The following is a 24,605-nucleotide window of genomic DNA, read 5'->3' as shown; positions in this document are numbered from 1 at the left end:
CTCAAAAAAAAAAAAAAAAAAAAAAAAAAAAAAAAATTTCCTAAACTTTTCACTTATATAGCACCTCACTCACAAAGCTTTCATTATGGAGTACTCAAGATTAAAGTTCGGCTTGGCAGACATAAGTAACTCCCAGCAAAGCAAAGCTGCTGTGTGGCAGGGTATTCTCAGCTCAGATTTTGTGACTCTACAACTCGGGTTTTAATCTCCTTTTCCATTAGAAATTGACAGCATTGGCCCGGCACGGTAGTGCATGCCTGTAGTCCCAACTACCTGAGCCCAAGGCTCAGGAGTTTGAGGTTACAGTGAGCCAATGATAGCATGATAGCACCAATGCACTCCAGCCTGAGTGAAAGTGAGACTTTGTCTCAAAAAGAAAAAGAAAAAGAAAGTGATCATGCTGTAATTTTCTTTCATATTCCACAAATGCCTTGAAATACTGCATATTATTCAAGTTCCACATATATATATATTTAAATGCAAGGCCTCATTGCTTTCCCTCTCTGTTTCCTAGAAAATCTCCCCTAAACACAAAAATTGCAGTGAGATATAAAAAATGACACTCTTCCCATATGATGTAGCAATCATACTCCTTGGTACTTACCCAAATGAATAAAAAACCTATGTCCACATGTAAACCTGCACATGATGTTTATAACAGCATTATTCATATTTGCAAGAACTTGGAAGCAAACAAGATGTACTTCTGTAGGTGAATAAACAAACCATTGTACATCCAAACAATGGAATTAAGTGCTAAAAAGGAACTATAAGGCCACAAAAAGACATGGAATCTCAAATTGGCTAAAAAGACAATCTAAAAAGATTACATACTACATGATTCCAATTATATGACCTCCTGGAAAAGGCAAGAGTAGAGAGACAGTAAAAAGATTGGGGGTTGTCAGAGGTTAAGGTAGAGAAAGGAATGATTGGCCAAAGTAGAGAGTTCTTAAGGCAATACAACTATTCTATTAGAAATAAAAGACTTTAAGGTAGCAGGTAAACAAAACAAAACAAACAAAAAAAACCAAAACACAATTCTAGACTATGCTATTACTACAATGTATTCTGATACTATAATGGTAGATAGATGTCATTACAAATTTGTTGAAATCCATAGAATGTACAAGACCAAAAGTGAGCCCCAATGTAAACTATGAATTTTCAGTAATAATGACAAGTCAACGTAGGCTCATCAGCTGTAACAAATGTCCCATTCTGGTACAGCACGTCAACAGTGAGGGGGCACGGGGAGAGAAGGAGAGGAAGGGAGGGAGGGGATGAGACAAAGACAGAGAGAGAACAAGGGTTCTATAGGAACACTATACTTTCTGCTCAGTGGGGTGCAGCATGTTGACAATAGGGGAGTGAGAGAGAGAGTATGTATGTATGTGTGTAAAAGGGTTATATAGGAATACTCTATACTTTCTGCTCAATTTTGCACTAAGCCTAAAACTGGTCTAAAAAATCAAGTTAGGGCCAGGTGAGATGGCTCACGCCTGTAATCCCAGCACTTTAGGAGGCTGATGGGTGGATAACTTGAGGTCAGGAGTTGGAGACCAGCCTGGCTAACATGGTGAAACCCAATCTCTACTAATAATACAAGATTAGCTGGGTGTGGTGGTGGGCACCTGTAATCCCAGCTACTTGGAAGCCTGGGGTAGGATAATCGCTTGAACCCGAGAGACAAGGGTTGCAGTGAGCCAAGATCGTGCCACTGCACCCCAGCCTGGGCAACAGAGGGAGACTCCATCTCAAACAAAGAAATAATAATAAAAAGTTGAGATTACAGGTACTGCAGGTGCACCTGTAATCCGAACTGCTCAGGAGGCTGAGGCAGGAGAACTGCTTGAGCTCAGGAGTCGAGACCAAGCTGGGTAACATAGCATGACTGAATCTAAAAAAAAAAAAAAAAAAAAAAGTCTTCTAATTAAAAAGTAAATGAGGCTAGGATATGATGGCACACTCCTATAATCCCTGCACTTTGGGAGGCCAAGGCAGGAGGATGGCTTGAGGCCAGGAGTTTGAGAGCAGCCTGGGCAAAGTATGAAGACCCATCTCTAAAAAATGCTTTTTTTTTTTTTTGGTCTCACATTGTCACCTAGGCTGGAGTGCACTGGCATGATCTGGGCTCACTGCAACCTCTGCCTCTTGGGTTCAAGTTATTCTCCTGCTTCAGCCTCCCGAGTAGCTGAGATTACAGATGTGTGCCATCATGCCCGGCTAATTTTTGTATTTTTAGTAGAGACCAGGTTTCACCATGTTGGCTAGGCTGATCTTGAACTCCTGACCTCAAGTGATCCACCCACCTCAGCCTCCCAAAGTGCTGGGATTGCAGGAATGAGCCACCATACCCAGTCAAAAATGAAGTTTTTGTTAAAAATTTTGGGCCTGGCGCAGTGGCTCACACCTGTAATCCCAGCACTTTGCAAGGCTGAGGCGGGTAGATCATGAGGTCAGGAGTTCGAGACCACTCTGGCTAACATAGTAAAACCCATCTCTACTAAAAATACAAAAATTAGCTGGGCATGGTGGCAGGTGCTCTAATCCCAGCTCAAGAGGCTAAGGAAGAATCACTTGAACCCAGGAAGCAGAGGTTGTACTAAGCCAAGACCATGCCATTGCATTCCAGCCTGGGCAACAGAGCAAGACTGTCTCAAAGAAAAAAAAAATTAAATTTACTTGGCTGTAAAGTTAATAAAACATGCTTCCAATACACTTAGAATACTGTGACGTCACTGAGGGTACAAACTGATGTTTCTGTATCCTCATTTAAAGCAACCAATCAAGGACACAAATATTTCACAACAACAACAACAACAAATACTCCAACCTACACATTCTCTTGTCTGCTCTTCTCCAGGTGTTTACAGAACCCTGTCTTCCTCCCTCACTGGTTTACCAGGTGAAACAGGTAATCCCTCGGGAGCAAATGACCCTCTGTCCACTTGGCAAAACCATGAAGAATGTTTAATGACTAAATTTCTGAGTTGAGCATCACTTCCATATTAGCAAGGAAAATGTTTAGTGCTCTGAAAGAACAGAACAATTCTTCAATTCAGACATTGTAGAAATACTTTGCATATATGAGTACAAGTTGATATTCAGATTTGATATAATTGCTTTTGGCCTCAGAAATTGATCTGGTAGCCTAGACAGGGAAATAAGTATTCCTCTGAATAGCAGTCATAAAATAACTGACCACAGCAGCAATGTAACACAAAAACTGTTGCTAAGAAAGCTTACTAGCATTTCTAACTTGTTAAATGAGAAAGACGTACGAGTATGATATTAAATATTAAAACATTTAAGAATGAAATCCACTTTTTTTGAGACAGGGTCTTGCTGTTACCCAGGCTGGAGTGTAGTGGCACAATCACGACTCACTGCAGCCTCAACCTCCTGGGCTCAAGCAATCCTTGCACCTCAGCCTCCTAAGTAGCTGGGACTACAGTCTTGTGCAACCATGTTCGGCTAATTTTTAATTTTTTTGTTGACATAGGGTCTCCCTATATTGCCCAACATAACAATCCTTAATATACTTCCTTTCCTGCTGAAGCTATCTTTTTCACTTTTTAAAATATTTTCATTTTACTTTTTGTAGAGATGGGTTCTCACAGTAATGCCCAGGCTGGTGTCAGCATTCCTGATCTCAAGCCATCCTCCCTCCTTAGGCTCCCAAAGTCCTGGTATTACAGACAGAAGCTACCACATCCAGCCAAAGTTATCTTTTTCTAAATTAAGATAGCTTATTAGATTTTTTCCTCCACTGTCTTCTAATTTTTCTCTAGGTATTCTGGTTCTCTATTTTGTAGAGAACCAACTCTCTGATCAAAGAGTTCAATATATACTTAAGAACTGAATTGTGTCTTCCACCTTCCCCAAAGTCCTGTGTGGAAGCCCAAACCCCAATGTAACTATCTGGACAGAGGGTCTTTAGGAGGTAATTAAGTTTAAATGAGGTCAAAGGGTGGAGGGCTCTAATCAGATAGGGTAGTGATCTTGTAAAAAGATAACTCCTTTTGCTATCACCCCAGAAAAGGTGGCTACCTGCAAGCCAGGAAGTGCAGTCACCAGAACCTGACCATGCTGATACCTAGATCCTGGACATCTCAGCCTCTAGAACTGTGAGAAAGTAAATTTCTGTTAAGCTCCCCAGTCTATGGTATTTGTTATGGAAGCTTGAGCTGTCTAACATTCAAACCAAGAGAACTACCAGTGAGAATTTTTCCATTGTACCAACATTATTAACAAAATTATGGTAAGAATCCCATCACAATGAGCTTATTCCACCCTCTTCCCAACACTACTGGTGATGCTAAGCCAAAATTTCAGCTAAATGACTCCAGGAAGGAGGCAAATAAAAATGGATTTGACCTGTCTACAAGTAGTTATGAAAAATACATAGCAAACTTCAATCAGGAAAAGAAATTCTGAAGTAGCACAAAAACCAGGCTTTAGTTCCTGAAAACGAATGAGAAAGTTTGAGAATAAGCATCTGCAACTCACAAGTTACTGAAGGTAACTTAGTTTTAACTTCATGATGACAGTGGCTTTTGGGAAGCTACCCCAGGTGACAATTACTCAATTTTACATCTGATATGTTAGCACCTGCCTGCTTATTAGCACTTTAAAGATGTGTTAAGTGTGTGGATGTTAAGATGATGGGTCATTCATGATTATAGATTTGTAATTATAAAATTACTTTCATAATATATCATGCATCAAATATATTATTTTGGGAGCTAAAGAATATGGGGGACAATCCAGACCCCATTATATCATCTCCAAAGATGTTTTTTATAATCAGCATAATCTTGTATGTATTTGAAAAGCTCAGGGAAGGCTAAAAATGGGGACCAGTAAACAGCAGTTTGTAAAGGGGATATACCCACTAATTTAAAAAATTATTTGACTTCATTCTAAAGAAGCCAAAATAAACCCTAAAACCACAGTAACCAAGAAAAAGTGGTCTTAGAATCTGCACTAAAGTCTACATGCTGTTTCTCCAGCACACACACACTCCATAATCTGAAACTGAATCCTATTTTACATGTGATCACCTCACACACACACACACACACACACACACAAAACAACCATCTCCAAATCCATCCAACCATTTGATTAACTACTTTCAAAAAATCTATAATTGTGTTATTAGTTTCTCAGCAGAGTAGACAAATTTTGGACAAGCCAATTTTATCCATATGCTGACAAAGTTTAAAACATTTGAGTTTTTTGATTTTTTTGATGCTATCTTTTTAAATGATTCTTGGGTAATGATTTAAAGGATACACTCTGTCATTGCTCCAACGTCCAGTTTGTCAATATCAGGTGAACCAGGGCAACACTTCTTGAATTCTTTTCGAAGATCAAAAAAGGAATAGAAGCATTCAGGTAATAGTACATTCTGAGGAAGGACAAGGTAGATACTGTTAACTAGGTGAATTTGGTTCAACATTTCTCTCATAATTAGGAACCTGAAAATTGAATATAAGCACATTTTACATTGGAAAAAAATTTAATGTAAGAGTGGCTTTATTTTTTTTTCTTTTTATTTATTTTTTCTTTATTAGAGTGGCTTTATTTTTAAAAGCTGGTCCTGTTTCTTATTAGAGCCTATGTACAAGTCTCATGAAAAAAAATTCCTGTTAAGGCAGTGGATTACAATGTTTGTGCTCCAGTATGCATTCCATTCGATACAATTGTGAAGCTGTGATACATTTGGGCTGTGATACTTCATTATTTTCTGGCTGGTAATATTACTTTTATCCAGCCACAACCATTTTAGAACATCTGTATTTTCAGGCAGCACTAGCAGCCCTCTCAGTTTTCATACAGATGCGGAATTAGATTGTAAAACCGGGTAATTCTAATTATTGGGTTCTAATAATGCATATTTTTAGTAATAAGTGAGATTAGAATAGCAAATTCCTGATTAACTGAAAAGGCTTATTTTTGTGCCAAATAGTAGTCCCCCACGTTAGTCTTCTTGACCAATATTGTAGCTACACCTGTGAACTCAAATTAGACTTCAAACAAAAACAAACTCACAAATCCCAAAGGCAAAAGAGAAATCATTAACTGCTGTTCTTAGCTACTGGCACCACTACTGTGGGCTACTAAGCAAAACTTAACTGTATGGACAAATATTACACTATTGTTTATTATTTTAACAAAATAACCCAGAATTGGATAACTTTTAATTTAATTTTAATTTTTCTCTGGATGTTTTCCTACACCCAAAGCAGTCCATCTAAATAATAAAAACAGCTGTATTCCTCTGAACCAACAGGGAAAAGATTGTCTTGTCCTCTCATGTGAGTTTGGGAAGAAAAAAGGATATAGCAACTGGTCTACCATTTATTATTTTTTAAAATTCTTCCCCTTTTATCAATTACTAGGACTCCTATAAAAGGAGTGATTTTCTGAAGATGTAAGAACTTGAGTTACTCCTTTCAAACTTGTCATAATACATTAAATGAAATAAAATCTGTGCTTTATTTGCCTATATCATAATTTGTCAGTCTACATCTTTCATTGTAAGCCTTGCCTCATACAGGTACCTAAATATATCCTACTTCCAGCTTTTCAAACTCAGTGCCTGCCTACCACACTAAAAAGTTACAGCTCAAACTAATTTAAGTTGTTAAGAGAAAGTGTATTAGCAATGATTGGCTACACTGGGTGGGTTGTCTCTGCTGTTCCTTCTCCCATAGCTCCTCAGTATTTATCCTAGGGAGAGAAATCACATTTTACCTATAGCAAGACTCTATTTCTCTCACTCTGTAGCCCTCTCAATGTCAGAAAAATGAGCAAAGGTAAAAGATGAAGCTGACCCTTGTTTTGACGCAAGAATCAGTTTTGAACACTTACTTAAAATCAGACAAAGTGAAATGTGCTATGATTGTGGTTTCACTAGATATAAGGTTGTCTTATTTAAGTAGCCTTTTTAATAAAATTAGAAATACAACTTAAAAGGTTTAAGTCTTTTTTCCGTCCTTTCTAGGAGACAGCATTTTCAGCACCAATGGGGATGTTATGACGTACTAAAAATAGTTCTTTCCTCTCTATTTGTAGTTATTTTAAGTGTCGAAAATTCACACTCTGTATTAGCTTTGGAAAAAGGAGTGTCATGCATCTTGAAAATTGGTTGTAAACAAGACTATTTTAAGTCACCAAAGAGTATCTTTGTATAACACCAAATTTACCATTTTAATAATTTTTAAGAGTATGGTTCAGTAAAACATTAAGTACATTAACATATTTTGCAACCATAACCACCATCCATTTCCAGAGCTTTTTCATCTTCCCAAACTGAAATTCTGTATTTATTAAATAACTCCCATATGCACCCTTTTAAAAACAGAGAAACCTGAATAAACCAAACATTTTTTAAAAACCTCCAGTCACCCCAAAAGTCTAACCATTTTTTCCAGAAGCCAGCCCTCTTACCTTCTTGGAAGCCTCAGGATGCAGGATTTGCCTGATATGAAGCTGTCCATCAGTACAGAGACAGAAGGAAGTACCTACTCCAATATTCAGTTCATTGCTCACTGACTGGTTAAACTGCAAGGACAAGAGACACATAGGGATGAAACTGGTGCACGATTTACAAACTCTGCTAAGTAGCTCCCTTTGGTGATAGCCAGAGAAAACCGCCATCAGGGCTCTGATGGGGGACACCGGTGCTGGTGCAACCTTGGAAAGACAGACTCCTTTCCCACAAACCGAGTAGCTTCCTCGAGGTAGGGAAACTTTCCAACCGATCGGCAGTTTGCGCCCAGGAACTTGTCAATGCATTCTCCCTTCTGTTTTTACGAAAAAAATTCATTCTAGACTTAAGTTAGATGTCCCTTTTCATCAGCAGGTTGCCTTCAGATTACATCATTCCCTAGTGTTACTTTTTATATGTTTGGATGTGCCAGGCTTAAGAAAGATAACCAGTTTCTAATAAATAAATTCGGGTATTGGGTATACAGAGCTGGAAAGTCTTCGATGAATACACCCCAGAAAGGATGGCTTTCTCCTATAACTCGAAGCTCGTGCGCTAGGGGCAGAGGTCGTGAGAGCGCAGGGCATTCGTCTGTGCACAGGTGTTTAGCGCCCCGCCCTACCCGATTCGGCACCCGTCAGCACCCTGGAACAGCCGGTTTTTAGGTCACCTCAGTCCTAATAAGGGGATTCCATCATTTCCACAGTGACCCAACGGGCAGCCCTACACGTTCGGACCTGAAAATCCTCCCTGGCAATGTGACCAAGGCCACTAAAGAAAGAATGATGGGACCGAGCCTTTCTTTGGGAGTTCAAAAGCCTGAAACCAGGAAGGCACCTTCAGGTTCCAACCTAAACTGTGCTACTTCTTGGACACCCGCCGGGCCCGCCTGCAAGTCTACACCACAGCGCCCCCTGCTCGAAGGCCGTAGACCCAAACCCAGCAGGCGACTTGCGCGTCTGGGGTCTGGACCTGGAAATGGGGGCGCTAGGATTCAAACTCCTCTCTTCAATCAACTGGCAAAATGGAGCTGACTCACTGGCTCCAGAAACTACTCAGGAAGCACCTCAAAAACTAGTGAATGTCGATCTCAAACCCTGGGGACTGGGAGGTGAAGAGAAGCAGCGACCCCCGCCCAATCGGTGCGCCCCGGCCCTCAGGCTGGACTCCCACCCACGCGGCCGGGCGTGTCGCCACCGTGCTCCGGGAACACGCGTGGGCCCGGAGAGGGCGTAGGGTGCGGTGGGGTTGGGCTCCGGGCTGGGGTGGGCGGCGTGGCCCGAGGCTGTCACCTGTCGGAGGGCTTGGTCCAGCTGCGACGCCGAGGACAGCCTTTCGACGTCTATTTTAGTTTCTTCTTTGCAGTCCTCCGTCAGTTCCAATTGATCCGGTCTAACTAGTACTTCGTGCAACTGTCCCACCTCCGAGGGGAGAGAAGCAGGGGTCAGTTTCCCTCCTCTCTCGCTCCCCTGCTGGGGCCGCGCCTCTCTAGGGGTCTGGACGCAGAATCAAAGCTCTCGACTCGCCAGCGGCTCCAGCGGCCGACGCGTTCCTGCCCCCCGCCCCACCCCCACCCGATAGGTCGGAAAGGCCCTGAAAGTGGACCCCGGGGCCTCCGAGACCCCACCTCGTCTTGGCTGGGCGTCTCCCGACCGGCAAAGAACCCGGCTCGGTAGCGCTGGCCTCCCCACCCGAGCCAGGCTGCGGAGGACTGAAATGGCTTCAAGGCGGTTGGCCAACAAGCTTGGTTTTACTCCAGCGTCCCTAGGCCTCGGGTCCAAACTCAACAAGTGGGCAAACAAGAGCATTTGTTTATCTACCTCCAGCCCCCTCCCCGCCCAAACCTCTACCACAAACTTCTTGCCCCACCCCTTGCATCTAGACAAAAACGTGGAGAAATACCTTCTTGTTGGCCAGATCCACGACTTTCCAGAACAGCAGAATCAGCTCCTTCTCATCCGAGCCTAGCTTGGCCCCGGTGGCCCCAGCAGTGATCCCAAAAAGCACCACCAAGTAATCCGGAGAGGCCGTCATGACGATAGGTGGGGAGGGGGAGAAGGGGGGTCGGGAGGCAGATAGGCGGGGTGGAAGTGAGAACGAAAAAACCTGTGTTAAACCCTCTTCTAAGAGAAAAAGAAAGAGCGCCCACCCCCCCTCCTCGCTGCTGCTGGTGCAAAAGGCGGTAACCAACCACCCAGGCCCACACCTGGCCGGCGCTCCACACCCAGGGCAGGAAGGGGGGTGGGAAGGAGGGGGCAGGAGGCCTGCCCTTTTTGTATTCAATTGCCCGGGCGTCTATGCAAAAAGCCTGGAGCAAGGCTGCACCCCCGGGAGGCACGCAATGGCTGAAAGCTTTTCTGTTTTGGGATGTGGCTCTACCTGCCCGCCCCTTCCCCCTCCCCCACGTGGTGCAGGTAAGAGACACCTGGCGGCGCCGGCCCATTGGCTCCTTCAAACCACGACGTGGCAGCGGTGGGGGAGGAGGCCGCTTGGGGAGGGGGAGGAAGGGGCGGGAGACAATAGCAGGATGAATGGAGAGGCAAGGGCGAGGGAGGAGGAGGGGGAGAAGGGAGGGGCGGGGAAAAGGCGGTCGCCACCCCGAGGGTAGCCGAGGCCAGACGGGAAAAGGGCTCAGAGAGGTAAAGGGCGCGGAGTCGCTGGGGGGAGGGGTTCCCACTGGAGGTAACCGAGAGGTGCGGGGCGCTTGGAGAAGACCGGCTGCGGGGAACGAAGCTGAAGGTTCTGAAGCGCCAAGCGAAAAGGCCAGGTGCAAGGAGGTGAAAGAAGGCCAGAGGTGAGGCCCGGGGCGCGGAGCTGCCAAGGGCGCGGCGCCAGCGGAGAGCGAACCGCGGAGGGAGGGACCGGCCAACTGCAGCCGAGAGGTGGCAGGGGCAACCGCCGATCCCCGGAAAAGCCGCTCCCGAGCCAACACACCTTTCAGTGCAAACAGGAGGAAAAATCCTGCGAGCCCTCCCCTTCTCCAGGCCGGAGCCCTGGTGCGCGCTCGTCCCAAACCTGCCGCTCTGTCCACTTTCCGGAGAGGAACCCCGCGCACTGCAGAGCCGGACGCCCGGGGCTGGACGCCCGGGTACCGAGTCACGCCCCAGGACGCAGTTACCGCGCGCAAAGAAGCTGGGGAACCCCCGCAAGGAAATTCAGGCACAACGGAGCCTGCTCCTTTTTATCTCAACTCTAAATGCTATGTCTGGTTTGGTCCTGGCTGCTAGTTCGAAGCTGGAACATCCTTCAGGGCTGGGGCCCATTTCGTTTTATTTGCTTGGGCCCCAAATAAAAAGCATCTATCCGCATGCCTAATAAAAGTTTTCTTAAATCGGGCCAAGCAGGCTTTTTCCCAGGTTCTGCGCTCTGACCCCATTCCCTCTGCTCAAGCTTTCGGCATTGTACTTGGAGTGTGCCGACTTGACCAAGCTCCCAGACAACCTCCCTGCTCTACTCAGCTTGGTGTGCCCAGAGGCTCGCGCCCCCACTATCGCCCCCAGCCACCAGGTCGGTGGCAGTATGTTGTTGGGTCTTGTTGACATTTTAGAGAGAAAGGCGCTAGAGGTGCGGTTTCCTCGGGTTTTATATTTCAAAGAGATTTGTTCTTGGGAACAGAATTTCGTCTGAAGTATTACTAATTCGGCTCCAGGTGTCCAGCCCCGTTCCTATTCATGATGTGAAATGGGCGACCATGCACCTATCCTTGCAGAACCCACTCCGGGTACAAATCCGGTAACCTTTCAGGACGCGTGTTAGGAGAAACTGGAGGTCCGGCTTTCCCAGTGGGGGTTCAGACTCCCGGGAGTGAGGAGAGGAGCCCGAGCCCGGGCTGCCTCTTTTCCCGATAGGAGAAGGTGCAGGCGGAGGCGGGGCCTCCCGAGATGCAGGTGGCAGCTCGCGTCCCCTGAGAGCAGGCGGAGGCCAGGGTCCCACACTCGCAGCGCTGCGACGGCGCTCGGGACCTCCCTCGTCCGCTGCTTGAGTTCCAGAGGCGGGTGCTTCCCTGTCCTGGGCTTCAGAATGCGGAGTTATAAATCGGTTGCTGCTGGCTTGCAGCAGTCTCGCTCCTTGGAGCCCGGATAACTCCCAGCCACCCGCCCAGGCCCTCCGGCGTCGCGGGGGCAGGCACTGGGGGCGGAACAAAGCAGGGAGAGACCTGGAAAAAACACCCAGATTGCATTGCAGTGGGCGAGGCCGCCTGGAGAAGCCGGTTCCCGCTAGCCACCTCCCCGTGCGGCTCTCGGTGCGCGGTTCCCAGGTGCTCAGCTCTGCCCGGCCCAGGAGGTGCCGCCTCGCAGGGACGCGAATCCCGGGGCGTGAGGGGGCGTTCCAGGTAGCGCACGGAGGTCCGGAGGCTCGGCGCCAAGCAGGCGACTGTGGCTGAAAAAGTGATTGGAACATTTGGGGAAGCCGGACCCCGCCTGTTCTTTCTAGGGCTTTGGAGTTTGGATTAATCATTTGTGTAGCCCGTTTGGATAAACCGAAGACTTTATTAAATCAGCGCGTTTACCAGGGATTCCGCAGCAGTATCCAAACTGGAATCTTGAGTCTTGGAGTTGCCCGTATTCACACAGACTTGCCTTCTTCCTAACTTATGGCTAGTGTTCCATTATTGAAATACTATGCTTGTGGGAGTTATTTACATCCTGCTGTTCAAGGTCATCGCCAATGTGTGATATTTCACACACACACACACACACACACACACAGACACACACACACACAAATAATAAAATAAATTGCAACCTCCGTCGTAAATGGGTTAAGGAAGTCTAATCCCTGGTTTCTGGGTTTTTTGTTTGTTTGTTTTTGTTTTTAATTTAAAGGTGAATCTTTCCGGTCGGGCGCGGTGGCTCACGCCTGTAATCCCAGCACTTTGGGAGGCCGATGCAAGCGAATCACAAGGTCAGGAGTTCGAGACCAGCCTGACCAATATGGTAACCCCGTCTCTACTAAAAATGCAAAAATTAGCCAGGCTTGGTGGCTCCGCCTGTAATCCCAGCTACTCAGGAGGCTGGGGCAGGAGAATCGCTTGAACCCTGGAGGCGGAGGTTGCAGTGAGCCGAGATGGCGCCACTGTACTCCAGCCTGGGTGACAAAGCGAGACTCTCGCTCCAAAAAAGGTTAATCTTTCCAACTAGATTTTCAAAGGTGAGGATTTTTTTTTTTTAATGTTCTCGAATTTTTTCCCAGGACTTGGAACTGAGCCTGATATATACTAAGCACTCAACAAATATTTGTTGAATGACTGTAACGAGTAACACCCATTTTTGCAGCTCTTTGTCTTCTGAGCCTAGGGCAGAGTTCATTGCTGAAGAGGTGAGATTGTCAAAATGGGGGAGTCTGCAGGTAATTTAAGACTTAAATGTTTAAAGAGTAGGTGCTGATTCTTCAACAAACTTACTTTTGTTAAATTAAAAGTGTAAAATGTGGTGGTGGAGGGTTGGAATACATGTAATTCGAGCCAATTAGTTCCAAATAAAAAATGTTTTACTGTCTATCACTCCCATCTACAAATCTAATTCAGTAAGGACAATCAGTGTAAGGCGGCTGGAAGGAACCTGAGGAGAAAGGCTTATTTAAGTATTTGCTCAGGACCACACCTAAAACTCTTGAAACTTTGAGATTCTGGTTTTTTGTTGTGTTTTGTTTTTAAGCACCAGAGACCCAACTTGAAGAATAGGTTATAAAATAACTGGCTTGTACTCTTACACACATTAAAGCCATCAAAGACAAAGACTGAAGAACTTTTGGCTATTAAAGGAGTTTTAAGAGACATGATTCTAAACCAGAAAGACTTAAAAAAAAAAAAAGTGGTAGATTAAATAATAGTTTGATATCCATGTTAATTTCCCATTTTTGTAGTATTACTGTGGTTGGGCAAGAGAGTGTCTTTGTTTGGGGGAAGTATCTACTGAAGTATTTAGGGGTAAAGAGGAATCATGTCTGTAACCTACTCTCAAAAGCTTCAGACAAAATATATAGAGAAAATGATAAAGCAAATGCAATAAAATGTTAACATTGGGAAATCTGTAGAAGGGAATTCTTTATACTTTGTAACTTTTCTGTAAGTCTAAAATTATTTCAAATTAAAAGAAAATTTAAGCATCAGAGGATCTTTTGCTGCCACTGCCTTGCTGGTGGTTCACAAGGCTCTGTGTCATGACTTTCTTCTCTGTTAACTACTTGTACTGCAGAATTAACCCATTTTCTTTGTTTTTTCCTTAATGAAAGAAGGTGAAAAAAAAGGTCACCATTTTCTATATGGTAATCCTTCCCATACTTTAAGGTTGCTCTTAACTCACCTTTCCTAGAGTAGTAACTCCAAACTCTTTAAAGTTTTAATTGTTAGTCTTACTTTCGTGCTCTTTAATCATCCTCATTCCCTCCTTTGACCCTTTTTCTCATCACTTTTAGAGAGCAGCTCTTGAACTGGACAGAATACAAATGTGTCTGCTGGGGCTTGACCTTTGCACAGTGGTACCTATATATCATAATTTTTTTTTTTTTGAAATTCAATTATCTTTATTCTAAAGATATAGGTAAAAATGTGAAGCCAGGTGTGATATCTCACTCCTGTAATCCCAGCACTTTGGGAGGCCTAGGCAGACGGATCACCTGAGTTCAAGAGTTGGAGACCAGCCTGGCCAACATGGTGAAACCTCATCTCTACTTAAAATACAAAAAAAATTAGCTAGGTGTGGTGGTGTGCACCTGTAGTCCCAGCTACTTGAGAGACTGAGGCAAGAGAATCATTTGAACCCAGGAGGCAGAGGTTGCAGTGAACCAAAATTGCGGCACTGCATTCCAGCCTGGGCAACAGAGGGAGACTCCATCTCCAAAAAAAAAAAAAAAAAAAAAGTGAACAGATATATTGACATAAAATTCATAAAACATGAATATATTAAAAACCAGAAAGTCTGCCTTTGAAGATAAGAATTGAAGACCTATGTGTCAAGAATACTTTGCACAGTTTATACTTTTGCAGTATTTGAATTTACTCCTTGTACATGTATAACTTTTTTAAAAATGAGAAATACTGTACAAGTTTAACTATTTTTACTATAAATCTTTATTTCCATAAAATTATAAGAGTGTGGTTGATAGATCCTATTATATAGCTATGATATCCCTTGAATTTGTTTACCTGGTAACAGTAGCTCATGTTTGTAAATCCTCTGGAACTCTTAAAATGATTTTACATACATTACCTAATTTATAAGATTACTTTAGCTTTTCTCGTTTCCTTGTCTTAATACGTGATTATCATATTGAACTGCAGTTTTTCCCCATCATGTCACATACACAAAATAGGAAACCAGTAGTTGTAAATTTCTTTAGCAGTTCTTAATGGAATTTATTTAATAGTTTAGTACTTTTCTTTCTTAAGTATTGTACCAAGCTGTAATGGAATTGTAAGACTCATGCTTTCAGAACAGAGACTTCTATTACTCGTGTGTTTATCTTGCTGGCCATATGACCATGTAAAGTTCCATGATATATGTCATAATCTTATTACTTGCAATGCAGTTCCCCTTGTAAGACTACATAGCAGCACAACACACTGACTCCAGGTTCATTTGAGATCTCTAGATCTTTCTTAGTGTTCTTAGTTGCACATACTTAGTTGTTCTCTTGTACTTTTAAGAAAATCTTGCAGGCTGGGTGTGGTGGCTCACACCTATAATCCCAGCACTTTGGGAGGCTAAGGCGGGCAGATTGTTTGAGGTCAGGAGTTTGAGACCAGGCTGGCCAATGTGGTGAAACCCCATCTCTACTAAAAATACAAAAATTGGCTGGGGGTTGTTGCAGATGCCTGTAATTCCAGCTACTCGGGAGGCTGAGGAATGATAATCACTTGAACCTGGGAGGCAGAGGTTGCAGTGAGCCGAGATCAGGCCACGGCACTCTAGTCTGGGCAACAGAGCAAGACTCCATCTCCAAAAAAAAAAAAATCTACAGTGAATCGAAGTATGAGAAAATGTTCTCAAATTATATAGTGGTAATGCTTGCACAAATCTAAATGTACTAAAAACCACTGAATTGTATACTTTGAAAGGGTGAATATTATGGAATATGAATTATATTTCAATTTTTAAAAAGCAAATCAAAGTAGAAACCAAAAGCCACTGATATTTCTTAGTTATTCATACTAGATGCCTTTGTAAAAGAGACCACATTTTATACTGCCTGGACAAGTCCAGCCTCTGAAGTGGAGAGGTAAGGAGAAGTGATGGTCAAGATAAATTATGATTTTCCATTACTCTGTGCATTACACATTTAAACAAATTACTGGCCTGAACCTATATTATAGTGATTATTACAGACCAAGAGAAAAAGTATGGGTTTAATAGTTGGCCCTGCCATTTGCTACCTTGCAGCCTTGGGCATGGACCTTAACCTCACAAGGACTCAGTTTCTACCTGTAAAGATGGAGATGATGATGTGCACTTCATAGGTTTTTTTTTTTTTTTTTTTTTCTGAGACGGAGTTTCGCTCTTGTTACCCAGGCTGGAGTGCAATGGCGCGATCTCGGCTCACCGCAACCTCCGCCTCCCGGGTTCAGGCAATTCTCCTGCCTCAGCCTCCTGAGTAGCTGGGATTACAGGCACGCGCCACCATGCCCAGCTAATTTTTGTATTTTTAGTAGAGACGGGGTTTCACCGTGTTGACCAGGATGGTCTTGATCTCTTGACCTCGTGATCCACCCACCTCGGCCTCCCAAAGTGCTGGGATTACAGACTTGAGCCACCGCGCCCGGCCACTTCATAGGTTTTAAGGGGAGAGATTTTGTGTAGAAAAGCTTCCCTAAGGAAAACAAACCTGAAAACCAGGAAGTTGACTACTGCAGAGGAATCTCCAAATGAGGAATGTTCTTTTGAGACAACCACAAAGGCTGATGATTCTCTAGCCTTAGCGTAGACAAAAGATGCCATTAAGGCATTTGAGCAGGACTTTACTGACTGCTATGTCAGAGGGAAATACACAGAAAAATACAGATAGGGAAATGTGCCATTAATCTGCACAGCATACTTATAAGATCCACCTGATCTTTGGGAATCACAGAGCTGATCCCATTTAACTGGGCATCCAGGTAAAAGAGATGCCACCAAGAGAATTCCTCCCTCCTTACTCCTGGCCTTTTGCCATCAAGGTATCAGTTACCCCCACCCTCCCAGCCCCTTACCCAGGAGTATGTCCCTGCCTCTTCCAAAACCCAGAGAGAGGAAAGCACAACTTCACGCCTTATCTTTTAAGTCAAGGTGGGGTTGACAGGGGTGGATGTTTAAAGAAGGAAAGGAAGTATCATTTCTCTGATTCCCTAAGGCCCTGTGTATCCCTATAATCTGTCTACTCACCTACCCATGTGGCTGAAAAAGGGCCAATTTTATTATTCTGTCAAAATGTAACCCAAAGACCAGGAAATAGTTGTCACCCTGTTTTATATCTGTTTGAAGTGCCTGAAATGGCTGGGTGCGGTGGCTCACGCCTGTAATCCCAGCACTTTGGGAAGCCAAGGAGGGCAGATCACCTGAGGTCAGGAGTTTAAGACCAGCCTGGCCAACATGGTGAAACCCTGTCTCTACTAAAAATACAAAAATTAGTGGGGCAGGGACACACCTGTAGTCTCACCTACCCTGGAGGCTGAGGCAGGAGAATCTCTTGAACCTGGGAGGCAGAGGTTGCAGTGAGCTGGGATTGCACCACTGCATTCCAGCCAGGGCAACAGAGCAAGACTCCATCTCAAAAAAAAAGAAGTGTGAAATGTTGTTAAAGTGAGATAGTATACTTGGCAGAAACTGCTGTTTGGAAACAGTGAAGATAATTGTTATGATAAGCCTATATCCCGTCATAACATGAATGACATGAATGGCATGACATGAATGCATGTCAGTGCATTCTTAGCTATAGACTTGCAAGTGACTTTACGTCTGTACAAACTGTCAGACCTTGTGGGTATAGTCGTTTATTTAACAAATACTTATTGGCACCATACTGTGTGCCAGGCAAGGTTTTCGGCATTGGAAATACAAAATGGTCCTTGCTGTTATTGAGTAGGGAGACAACTAGACACAAAAACAAAGGTGTCTTTACAAATAGTGGTGAGCGTTCTAAAGATTCACCATGCTCTGTGATTGCACAACAGAGGGTTGTAAACTGCACTAGAGAGACAAGAAAGGGTTCACTGAGAAGTATCATTTGAGTTACAATCCACAAGTAGGGGTGAAATAACCAAAGAGGTAGGAGCAGGTAGAGAAGAAGCAAAGAGCCTTCTTGGCAGCAGTGTGTGCAAAGATCAGTGGTGGGAGGGCACATGGCAGAAAACAAGGGAAAAGGCCCAGAGATGGAAGATGCTGGAGGAGGTGAGAACTTGGGAGTCGCTCTTGACTTCTCCCTGTGTCCCGTTGGTCACCAATACCCAGAAAATTGTCCCCAGTGATATACATGTCCCAGAATTGTGGAATCTTTTACCCAAGCTGCTACAACTGCCCTACACAGTATGCACTAACCTTTCCCAAGTATACAGTGATTCTTAGATTTTAATTTTTAATTTTACAAAGAGAGACTTTTTAAAAAAATTACCATTTACTGTCCATTTCATAAAAGAAATGCTATTTTTAATACAGACACACACACACACACACACACGATTAATTTGAGGCCACGCACGGTGGCTCACACCTGTAATCCCAGCACTTTGGAAGACTAAGGTGGGTGAATTGCTTGCGCTCAGGAGTTGGAGACCAGCCTGCAGAATATGGAGAATCCCCGTCTCTACAAAAAATACAAAAATTGGCCAGGTGCAGTGGCTCACACCTATAATCTCAGCACTTTGGGAGGCTGAGGCAGGTGGATCACAAGGTCAGGAGATTGAGACCATCCTGGTTAACATGGTGAAACCTCGTTTCTATGAAAGATACAAAAAAAATTAGTCGGGTGTGGTGGCAGGCGCCTGTAGTCCCAGCTACTCGAGAGCCTGAGGCAGGAGAATTGCTTGAACCCAGGAGGCAGAGGTTGCAGTGAGCTGAAATCTCGCCACTGCACTCCAGCCTGGGTGGCAGAGCGAGACTCTGTCTTAAAAGAAAAAAATAAAAAGCCAGGTGTGGCAGCACATACCTGTAGTCCCAGCTACTAGGGAGGTTGAGTTGGGATCACTTGAACCCAGGAGGTGGAGGCTGCAGTCAGCTGTGATCATGCCACTGTAATCCAGCCTGGGCAACAGAGTGAGACGCTGTCTCAAAAAAAAAAAAAAAGGAAAAATATCATGTTAGGGTTTTATCACCACTACCTTAATGTCCTCTGAAAATTACCAACACATTGATTTTCCTAGAGTTCATTTCTGTTTTTCAAATTATAAAAATCAATATATAAGTCTATATAGTTCTACACGGTTTATAATGAAAATTGCAGTTTGCTACCTCTCCTCTCCCCAAACTGATTCTTGCTTCCCAGAGACAGTTGTTACTCACTTTCAGTTGTTATTCTTGTATTTACCTCCTCATTTGTAAATAATGCACTTACTACTATTAAAAATCTTTTTTTTTTTTTTTTAGCTGGGTGTGGTGGCTAACACCTGTAATCCCAGCACTTTGGGAAGCTAAGGCAGGTGGATCACTTGAGATCAGGAGTTTGAGACCAGCCTGGCCAACATGATGAAACCCTGTCTCTACTAAAAATACAAAAACTAGTCGGGTGTGATGACGGGTGCCTGTAGTCCCAACTATGCAGGAGGCTGAGGCAGGAGAATCGCTTGAACCTGGGAGGTGAAGGTTGCAGTGAGCCGAGATTGCGCCACTGCACTCCAGCCTGGGCAACAGAGTGAGACTTCGTTTCAAAAAAAAAAAGCAAATCTTTTTTTAAAATGTAAAAACCTACTTTAACCTTGTTATCTCCTTTTCAAATGGAGTTATGGAGTAAAATATACACCCTTGGCTGGGTGCGATGGATCACACCTGTAATCCCAGCACTTTGGGAGGCCGAGATGGATGGATCAGGAGGTCAAGAGTTCAAGACCAGCCTGGCCAAAATGGTGAAACCCTGTCTCTACTAAAAATACAAAAATTAGCTGGGAGGCTGAGGCAGAGAACTGCTTGAACCTGGGAGATGGAGGTTGCAGTGAGCCTGGGTGACAGAGCAAGGCTCCGTCTCAAATACATATATATATATGTATATATATATACACACATATATATGTGTGTATATATATATACATATATGTATATATATATTTTTCAAATATATAAAATTGTGTGTGTGTGTGTGTGTATATATATATATATATTCTTTAGCTCAACTCTCAATCCATCTGTGAAGCTTCCCACAGAGAAGCCCTCACTGATTACCACCTTAGATAGACTATATTACTTACAATGAATGCTACTCTGCATTATTTCTTTCAAGTAGGCAATGACTTTCTTTTCTTAAAATTCTAGACTCCACCAATTAACAGTCATGTTTCTCATTGTCTGTTTCATGCCCATGATTAAATTCTTCTCTTTATGTACACAAGCATTAGAACTTGCTCCTGCTTAGAACTTAGTGGAAAAGGGATTTGCCTAGGGTTTCCATCAATTCTGCTGACCTCAGAGGAAAGAGTAAACACTTCTGAAATCACAGAACTGCTCCCAGTAATAGCACATCCCCTTCTTGTCCAAATGTGTACCCTTACTTTAGCTAGTTGAGAAAGTATCTGATTTTAACCAGAATTCATTTCTGCAAAGAATATTTTGAGTCAGGTCAGAGTTCTAGAGGGCAATATAAAAAGCCATTGTACTGATTCTCTCTGAGGAGTGGGCCCATGGAGTTGTTGGGAATCAGCAGAAAGGAGAAGGAGATTCTTACATATCAAAAAAAGGAAGATTGCTTTTATTAGTTGAGCAGACACTGTGTACCAAGCACCATTCCAAACCCTTATCTCATTTAATTCTCACAACCAAATGAAGCAGAGGTACTGTTTTTTGCCCCACGTACAATGGAGAAAATCAGAGGTTAAAAATAACTTGGTCAGGCTGGGCACAGTGGCTCATGCCTATCCTAGCGCTTTGGGAGGCTGAGGCGGGTGGATCACCTGAGGTCAGGAGTTTGAGACCAGCCTGGCCAATATGATGAAACCCCATCTCTACTAAAAATACAAAAATTAGCTGGGTGTGGTGGCACACGCCTGTAGTCCCATCCAGTTGGGAGGCTGAGGAAGTAGAATTGCTTGAACCTGGGAGGTGGAGGTTGCAGTGAGCAGAGATCGTGCCACTGCACTCCAGCCTGTGTGACAGGAGCAAGACTCCATCTCAAAAAAATAATAAAAAATAATAATAACTTGGTCAGCCTGGTCAACTTAGTGAGACTCAGTCTCTACCAAAAATAAAAACACTTAACAAGGCATGGTGATGCATGCCTGTAGTCCCAGCTATTCAGGAGGTTGAGATAGGAGGATCACTTGAGCCCAGGAACTTGAGACTTCATTAAGCCATGATTGCACCACTGCACTCCAGCCTGGGCAACAGGGTGAGGCCCCAACGCAAAAGAAAAGAAAAGAAATGGCATAGATGCTAACAGGACTGGGATTCCTAGCTAGGGAGTCTGACTCCAAAGACTGTGCTTTTTAGCCAACATGCCATGCTGAATATGAACCCCTTATATATTTTAGAAAATCTTACTTATAGGCTGGGCACAGTGGCTCACACCTGTAATCACAGCACTTTGGGAGGCCAAGGAGGGTGGATCATGAAGTCAGGAGTTCAAGACCAGCCTGGCCAAGATGGTGAAACCCTGTCTCTACTAAAAATCCAAAAAAAAAAAAAAAAAGCCAGGCATGGTGGTGGGCACCTGTAATCCCAGCTACTTGGGAGACTGAGGCAGAGAATTGCTTGAACCCAGGAGGCAGAGGTTGCAGTGAATGGAGATAGCGCCACTACACTCCAGGCTGCATGAGATTCCATCTCAAAAAAGAAAAGAAAATCTTACTTAAAAATAAGACATACTCTGACAAAGTAAAACCCTTCCCTGTGAAAACCTGACTACAACATATGCACATGATTATTAATAAGCCACAAAAGTGAAAGTACAGTGTCTAATATTTTAATAATATAACATCTTAAATTCTATAAACTGCATGTTATCCCCTCAGATTGTTTATAAGATAGCCATGAATTATGAAGAACACTTGAAACATATTAAGTGACAATCTACAGTAACTATACATAACATGTTAGAATACATATTAAATATGTCATCAAACTTTACATATATATATATATATATATATATATATATATATATATGTATGTATTTGGAAGAAACTAGTATTTTATTTCAACTCCTTCATTTTACAAGAGGCCAAAGAAGTTAAGTGACTTGCCCAACCAATGTGACACAGTGAATTAGCGGCAGGACTGTACTCAAAGCTCAGGTCCCCTGGCTCCCAACTCAGTGCTCTTTCCCCATTGTGTCCATGGCTACCCAGACAGTGTGCTCCCTCTGGAACATGCTGTTCTCCTTTTTTTTTTTTTTTTTGAGACAGATTATTGCTCTTGTTGCCCAGGCTGGAGTGCAATGGCACAATCTTGGCTCACTGCAACCTCCGCCTCCTGGGTTCAAGTGATTCTCCTGCCTCAGCCTCCTGAGTAACTAGGATTACAGGCATGAGCCACCTCACCTGGCTAATTTTGTATTTTCAGTAGAGATAGGGTTTCTCCATGTTGGTCAGGCTAGTCTCAAACTCCCAACCTCAGGTGATTTGCCTGCCTCGGCCTCCCAAAGTGCTGGGATTACAAACTTAAGATATTGTGCCCGGCTGAAAATGCTGTTTTCTACATGGATGTGGAGATGTCAGTGTAGCTGGTTTTGCTTAAAATTAGTTATCTTGTTAAGGTTTTGGCAAGGAAAGGATATTCTTGGTTGACAGATCTTGTTCTTTGCAGCTTAGGTGATGGAAATGGGACTTGAATGGTCATTCTGATGCTGTCACCTCTTCTTGACACCCTGAAGTACTATGATTTTGGAGACTGGCACATGAGAATTCAGAAAAGAGTCTGGAGGAGAGGGGCAGGAGGTAGAGAGTGGCATTTGGACAAGACTTTTCTTGTTTTTTCTTTTTGAGATAGAGTCTCACTCCATCACCCAGGTTGGAGTGCAGTGGCACGATTTCAGCTCACTGCAACCTCCGCCTTCTGGTTTCAAGCAATTCTTGTGCCTTAGCCTCCTGAGTAGGTGGAATTACAGACATGGACTAATTGCCATGCCAGGCTAATTTTTGTATTTTTAGTAGAAATGAAGTTTTGCCTTGTTGGCCAGGCTGATCTCGAACTCCTGACCTCAGGTGATCTGCCTGCCTCCACCTCCCAAAGTGTGAGTCACTACGCCAGCCGAGACATTCTTAAAAAAAAATTCAAAGACATGGGGTGAGGTGGCACATACCTGTAATCCCAACACTTTGGGAGGCTGAGGCTGGAGGATCGCTTGAGCTCAAGGAGTGCAAGACCAGCCTGGGCAACATAGTGAGACATCTCTATAAAAAATACAAAAATTCACAGGGCTTGGTGCCATGCAACTGTGGTCCCAGCTACTCAGGAGGCTGAGGTGAGAGGATTGCCTGAGCCTGGGAGGCAGAGGCTGCAGTGAGCTGAGATTGCACCACTGCACTCTAGCCTGGGCAACAGAGACAGACTCTGTCTCAAAAAATAAAGAAGTTGAACCTCTGCCTCATACCACACAGAAAAAAGTGAATTAAATATAAATGTCCATTATAAACCAGGCTATTGATAAAAATTAAAAATAAATAAAATGTGCTTTACCAGGGTAAGAACAACACATAGTAAAAGAAAAATAAATAAATAAATAAATAAATAAATAAATAAAATGATGGACCAAAATGTAAGAGTTAAATCTATAAAATGGGGAAAATGAAGTACATCTTCATGATTTTGTATTAGGTAGTGGTTTCTTTCTTTTTTTTTTTTTTTTTTTTTTTTTTTTTTTTTTTTTTTGAGACGGAGTTTCGCTCTTGTTACCCAGGCTGGAGTGCAATGGCGCGATCTCGGCTCACTGCATCCTCCGCCTCCTGGGTTCAGGTAATTCTCCTGCCTCAGCCTCCTGAGTAGCTGGGATTACAGACACGCGCCACCGTGTCCAGCTGATTTTTTTGTATTTTTAGTAGAGATGGGGTTTCACCATGTTGACCAGGATGGTCTCGATCTGTTGACCTCGTGATCCACCCGCCTCGGCCTCCCAAAGTGCTGGGATTACAGGCGTGAGCCACCGCGCCTGGCCTCTTTCTTTTTTTTTTCTTTTTCCTGCCTCAGGTTTATTTGTACAAATAGCACAGGAGGACCCCAGCCCCATGCAGATGGCAGCCCCAGGGGGTCGCACCAGTCCTTCTGTCCTCAGGCTGGTAGACAGAGATATCTACTCTGAAGCCTTTGTAGGGGCCTGGGCACCTTTGGGAGCCCGAGCTGGAACTGCAGCTGTAGCTGCAGCCTGGGCCTTGGTTTGATCCTTGGCCTTGGCCTTGACCTTTGGCCAGCAGAGCCTGAGCCCCTTGGCAATGCATGCACAAGCATGCTTCCCAAGCTTGGGGAGGGCAATGTAGGCAAGTCATCAAGCTTGCGGCTGACACCCTTTGGGATCTTGGGCTTAACCTCCTTGGGCTTTACGAGGGCCTTGATGGCCTCAGCACATGCACTCATGGTCTTGGTGTTGTTGGCCTGCATCTTCTTTAGACCCTTCTTGTTGTGCTTGGCAAAGCGCATGTTCCTCAGGAACTTGGGTCCACCCCCTTAAGAGATTCATATCTTTGTGATCGGGGTTTCTTGATACCATTTCTGTGCCATTTTCGGGACTGGTTGTGTGTGGTGTGGTTCTTGGACTTGACTGTGTCTGCACCTAAGCCGCGCGGCTCCCCTAGGTAATGGTTTCTTAAATGTGACTCCAGAAGAACAAGCAACAAAGGAAAAAAAAGGATGAATTGAACTTCATCAAAATTAAAAGCTTTAGTACATCAAAGAACATGATCAAGAAAATGGAAAGACATCCCACAGAATAGAAGAAAATATTTGTAAATCATATATCCGATAAGGGTCTAGTATCCAGAATATACAAACAATCTTTA

General features: G+C 43.8%; 1 protein-coding gene across 8 annotated transcripts in view; it reads right to left on the bottom strand.

Moving 5' to 3' along the window:
- The window catches only part of ESRP1 (epithelial splicing regulatory protein 1), a 62,960-nt gene extending 53,185 nt beyond the window's left edge, over positions 1-9,775 (bottom strand). For 4 of the 8 annotated variants that reach the window (XM_012437941.2, XM_012437936.2, XM_012437939.3 and 1 more), the window contains exons 1-4: positions 9,404-9,680; positions 8,794-8,922; positions 7,462-7,575; positions 5,302-5,416 (exon numbers count right to left, since the gene is read on the bottom strand). In XM_012437941.2, coding sequence (XP_012293364.1) covers positions 5,302-5,416; positions 7,462-7,575; positions 8,794-8,922; positions 9,404-9,535 — 490 coding nt within the window. In that variant the 5' untranslated portion in view covers positions 9,536-9,680. Of the gene's footprint in view, positions 1-5,301; positions 5,417-7,461; positions 7,576-8,793; positions 8,923-9,403 lie in introns of all 8 variants that reach the window. The other 4 variants (XM_012437937.3, XM_012437940.3, XM_064384398.1 and 1 more) reach the window with 2 other exon arrangements.
- Between the last annotated feature and the right edge of the window lie 14,830 nt (positions 9,776-24,605).

The sequence above is a fragment of the Aotus nancymaae genome, unplaced genomic scaffold (genome assembly GCF_030222135.1).
Source record: "Aotus nancymaae isolate 86718 unplaced genomic scaffold, 86718_ANA_hifiasm-v0.15.2.pri h1tg000036l, whole genome shotgun sequence".
Classification (NCBI taxonomy): Eukaryota; Metazoa; Chordata; class Mammalia; order Primates; family Aotidae; genus Aotus; species Aotus nancymaae.
Note: the sequence above shows the minus strand (reverse complement) of the source record. Positions and strands in the feature narration are given on the sequence as shown.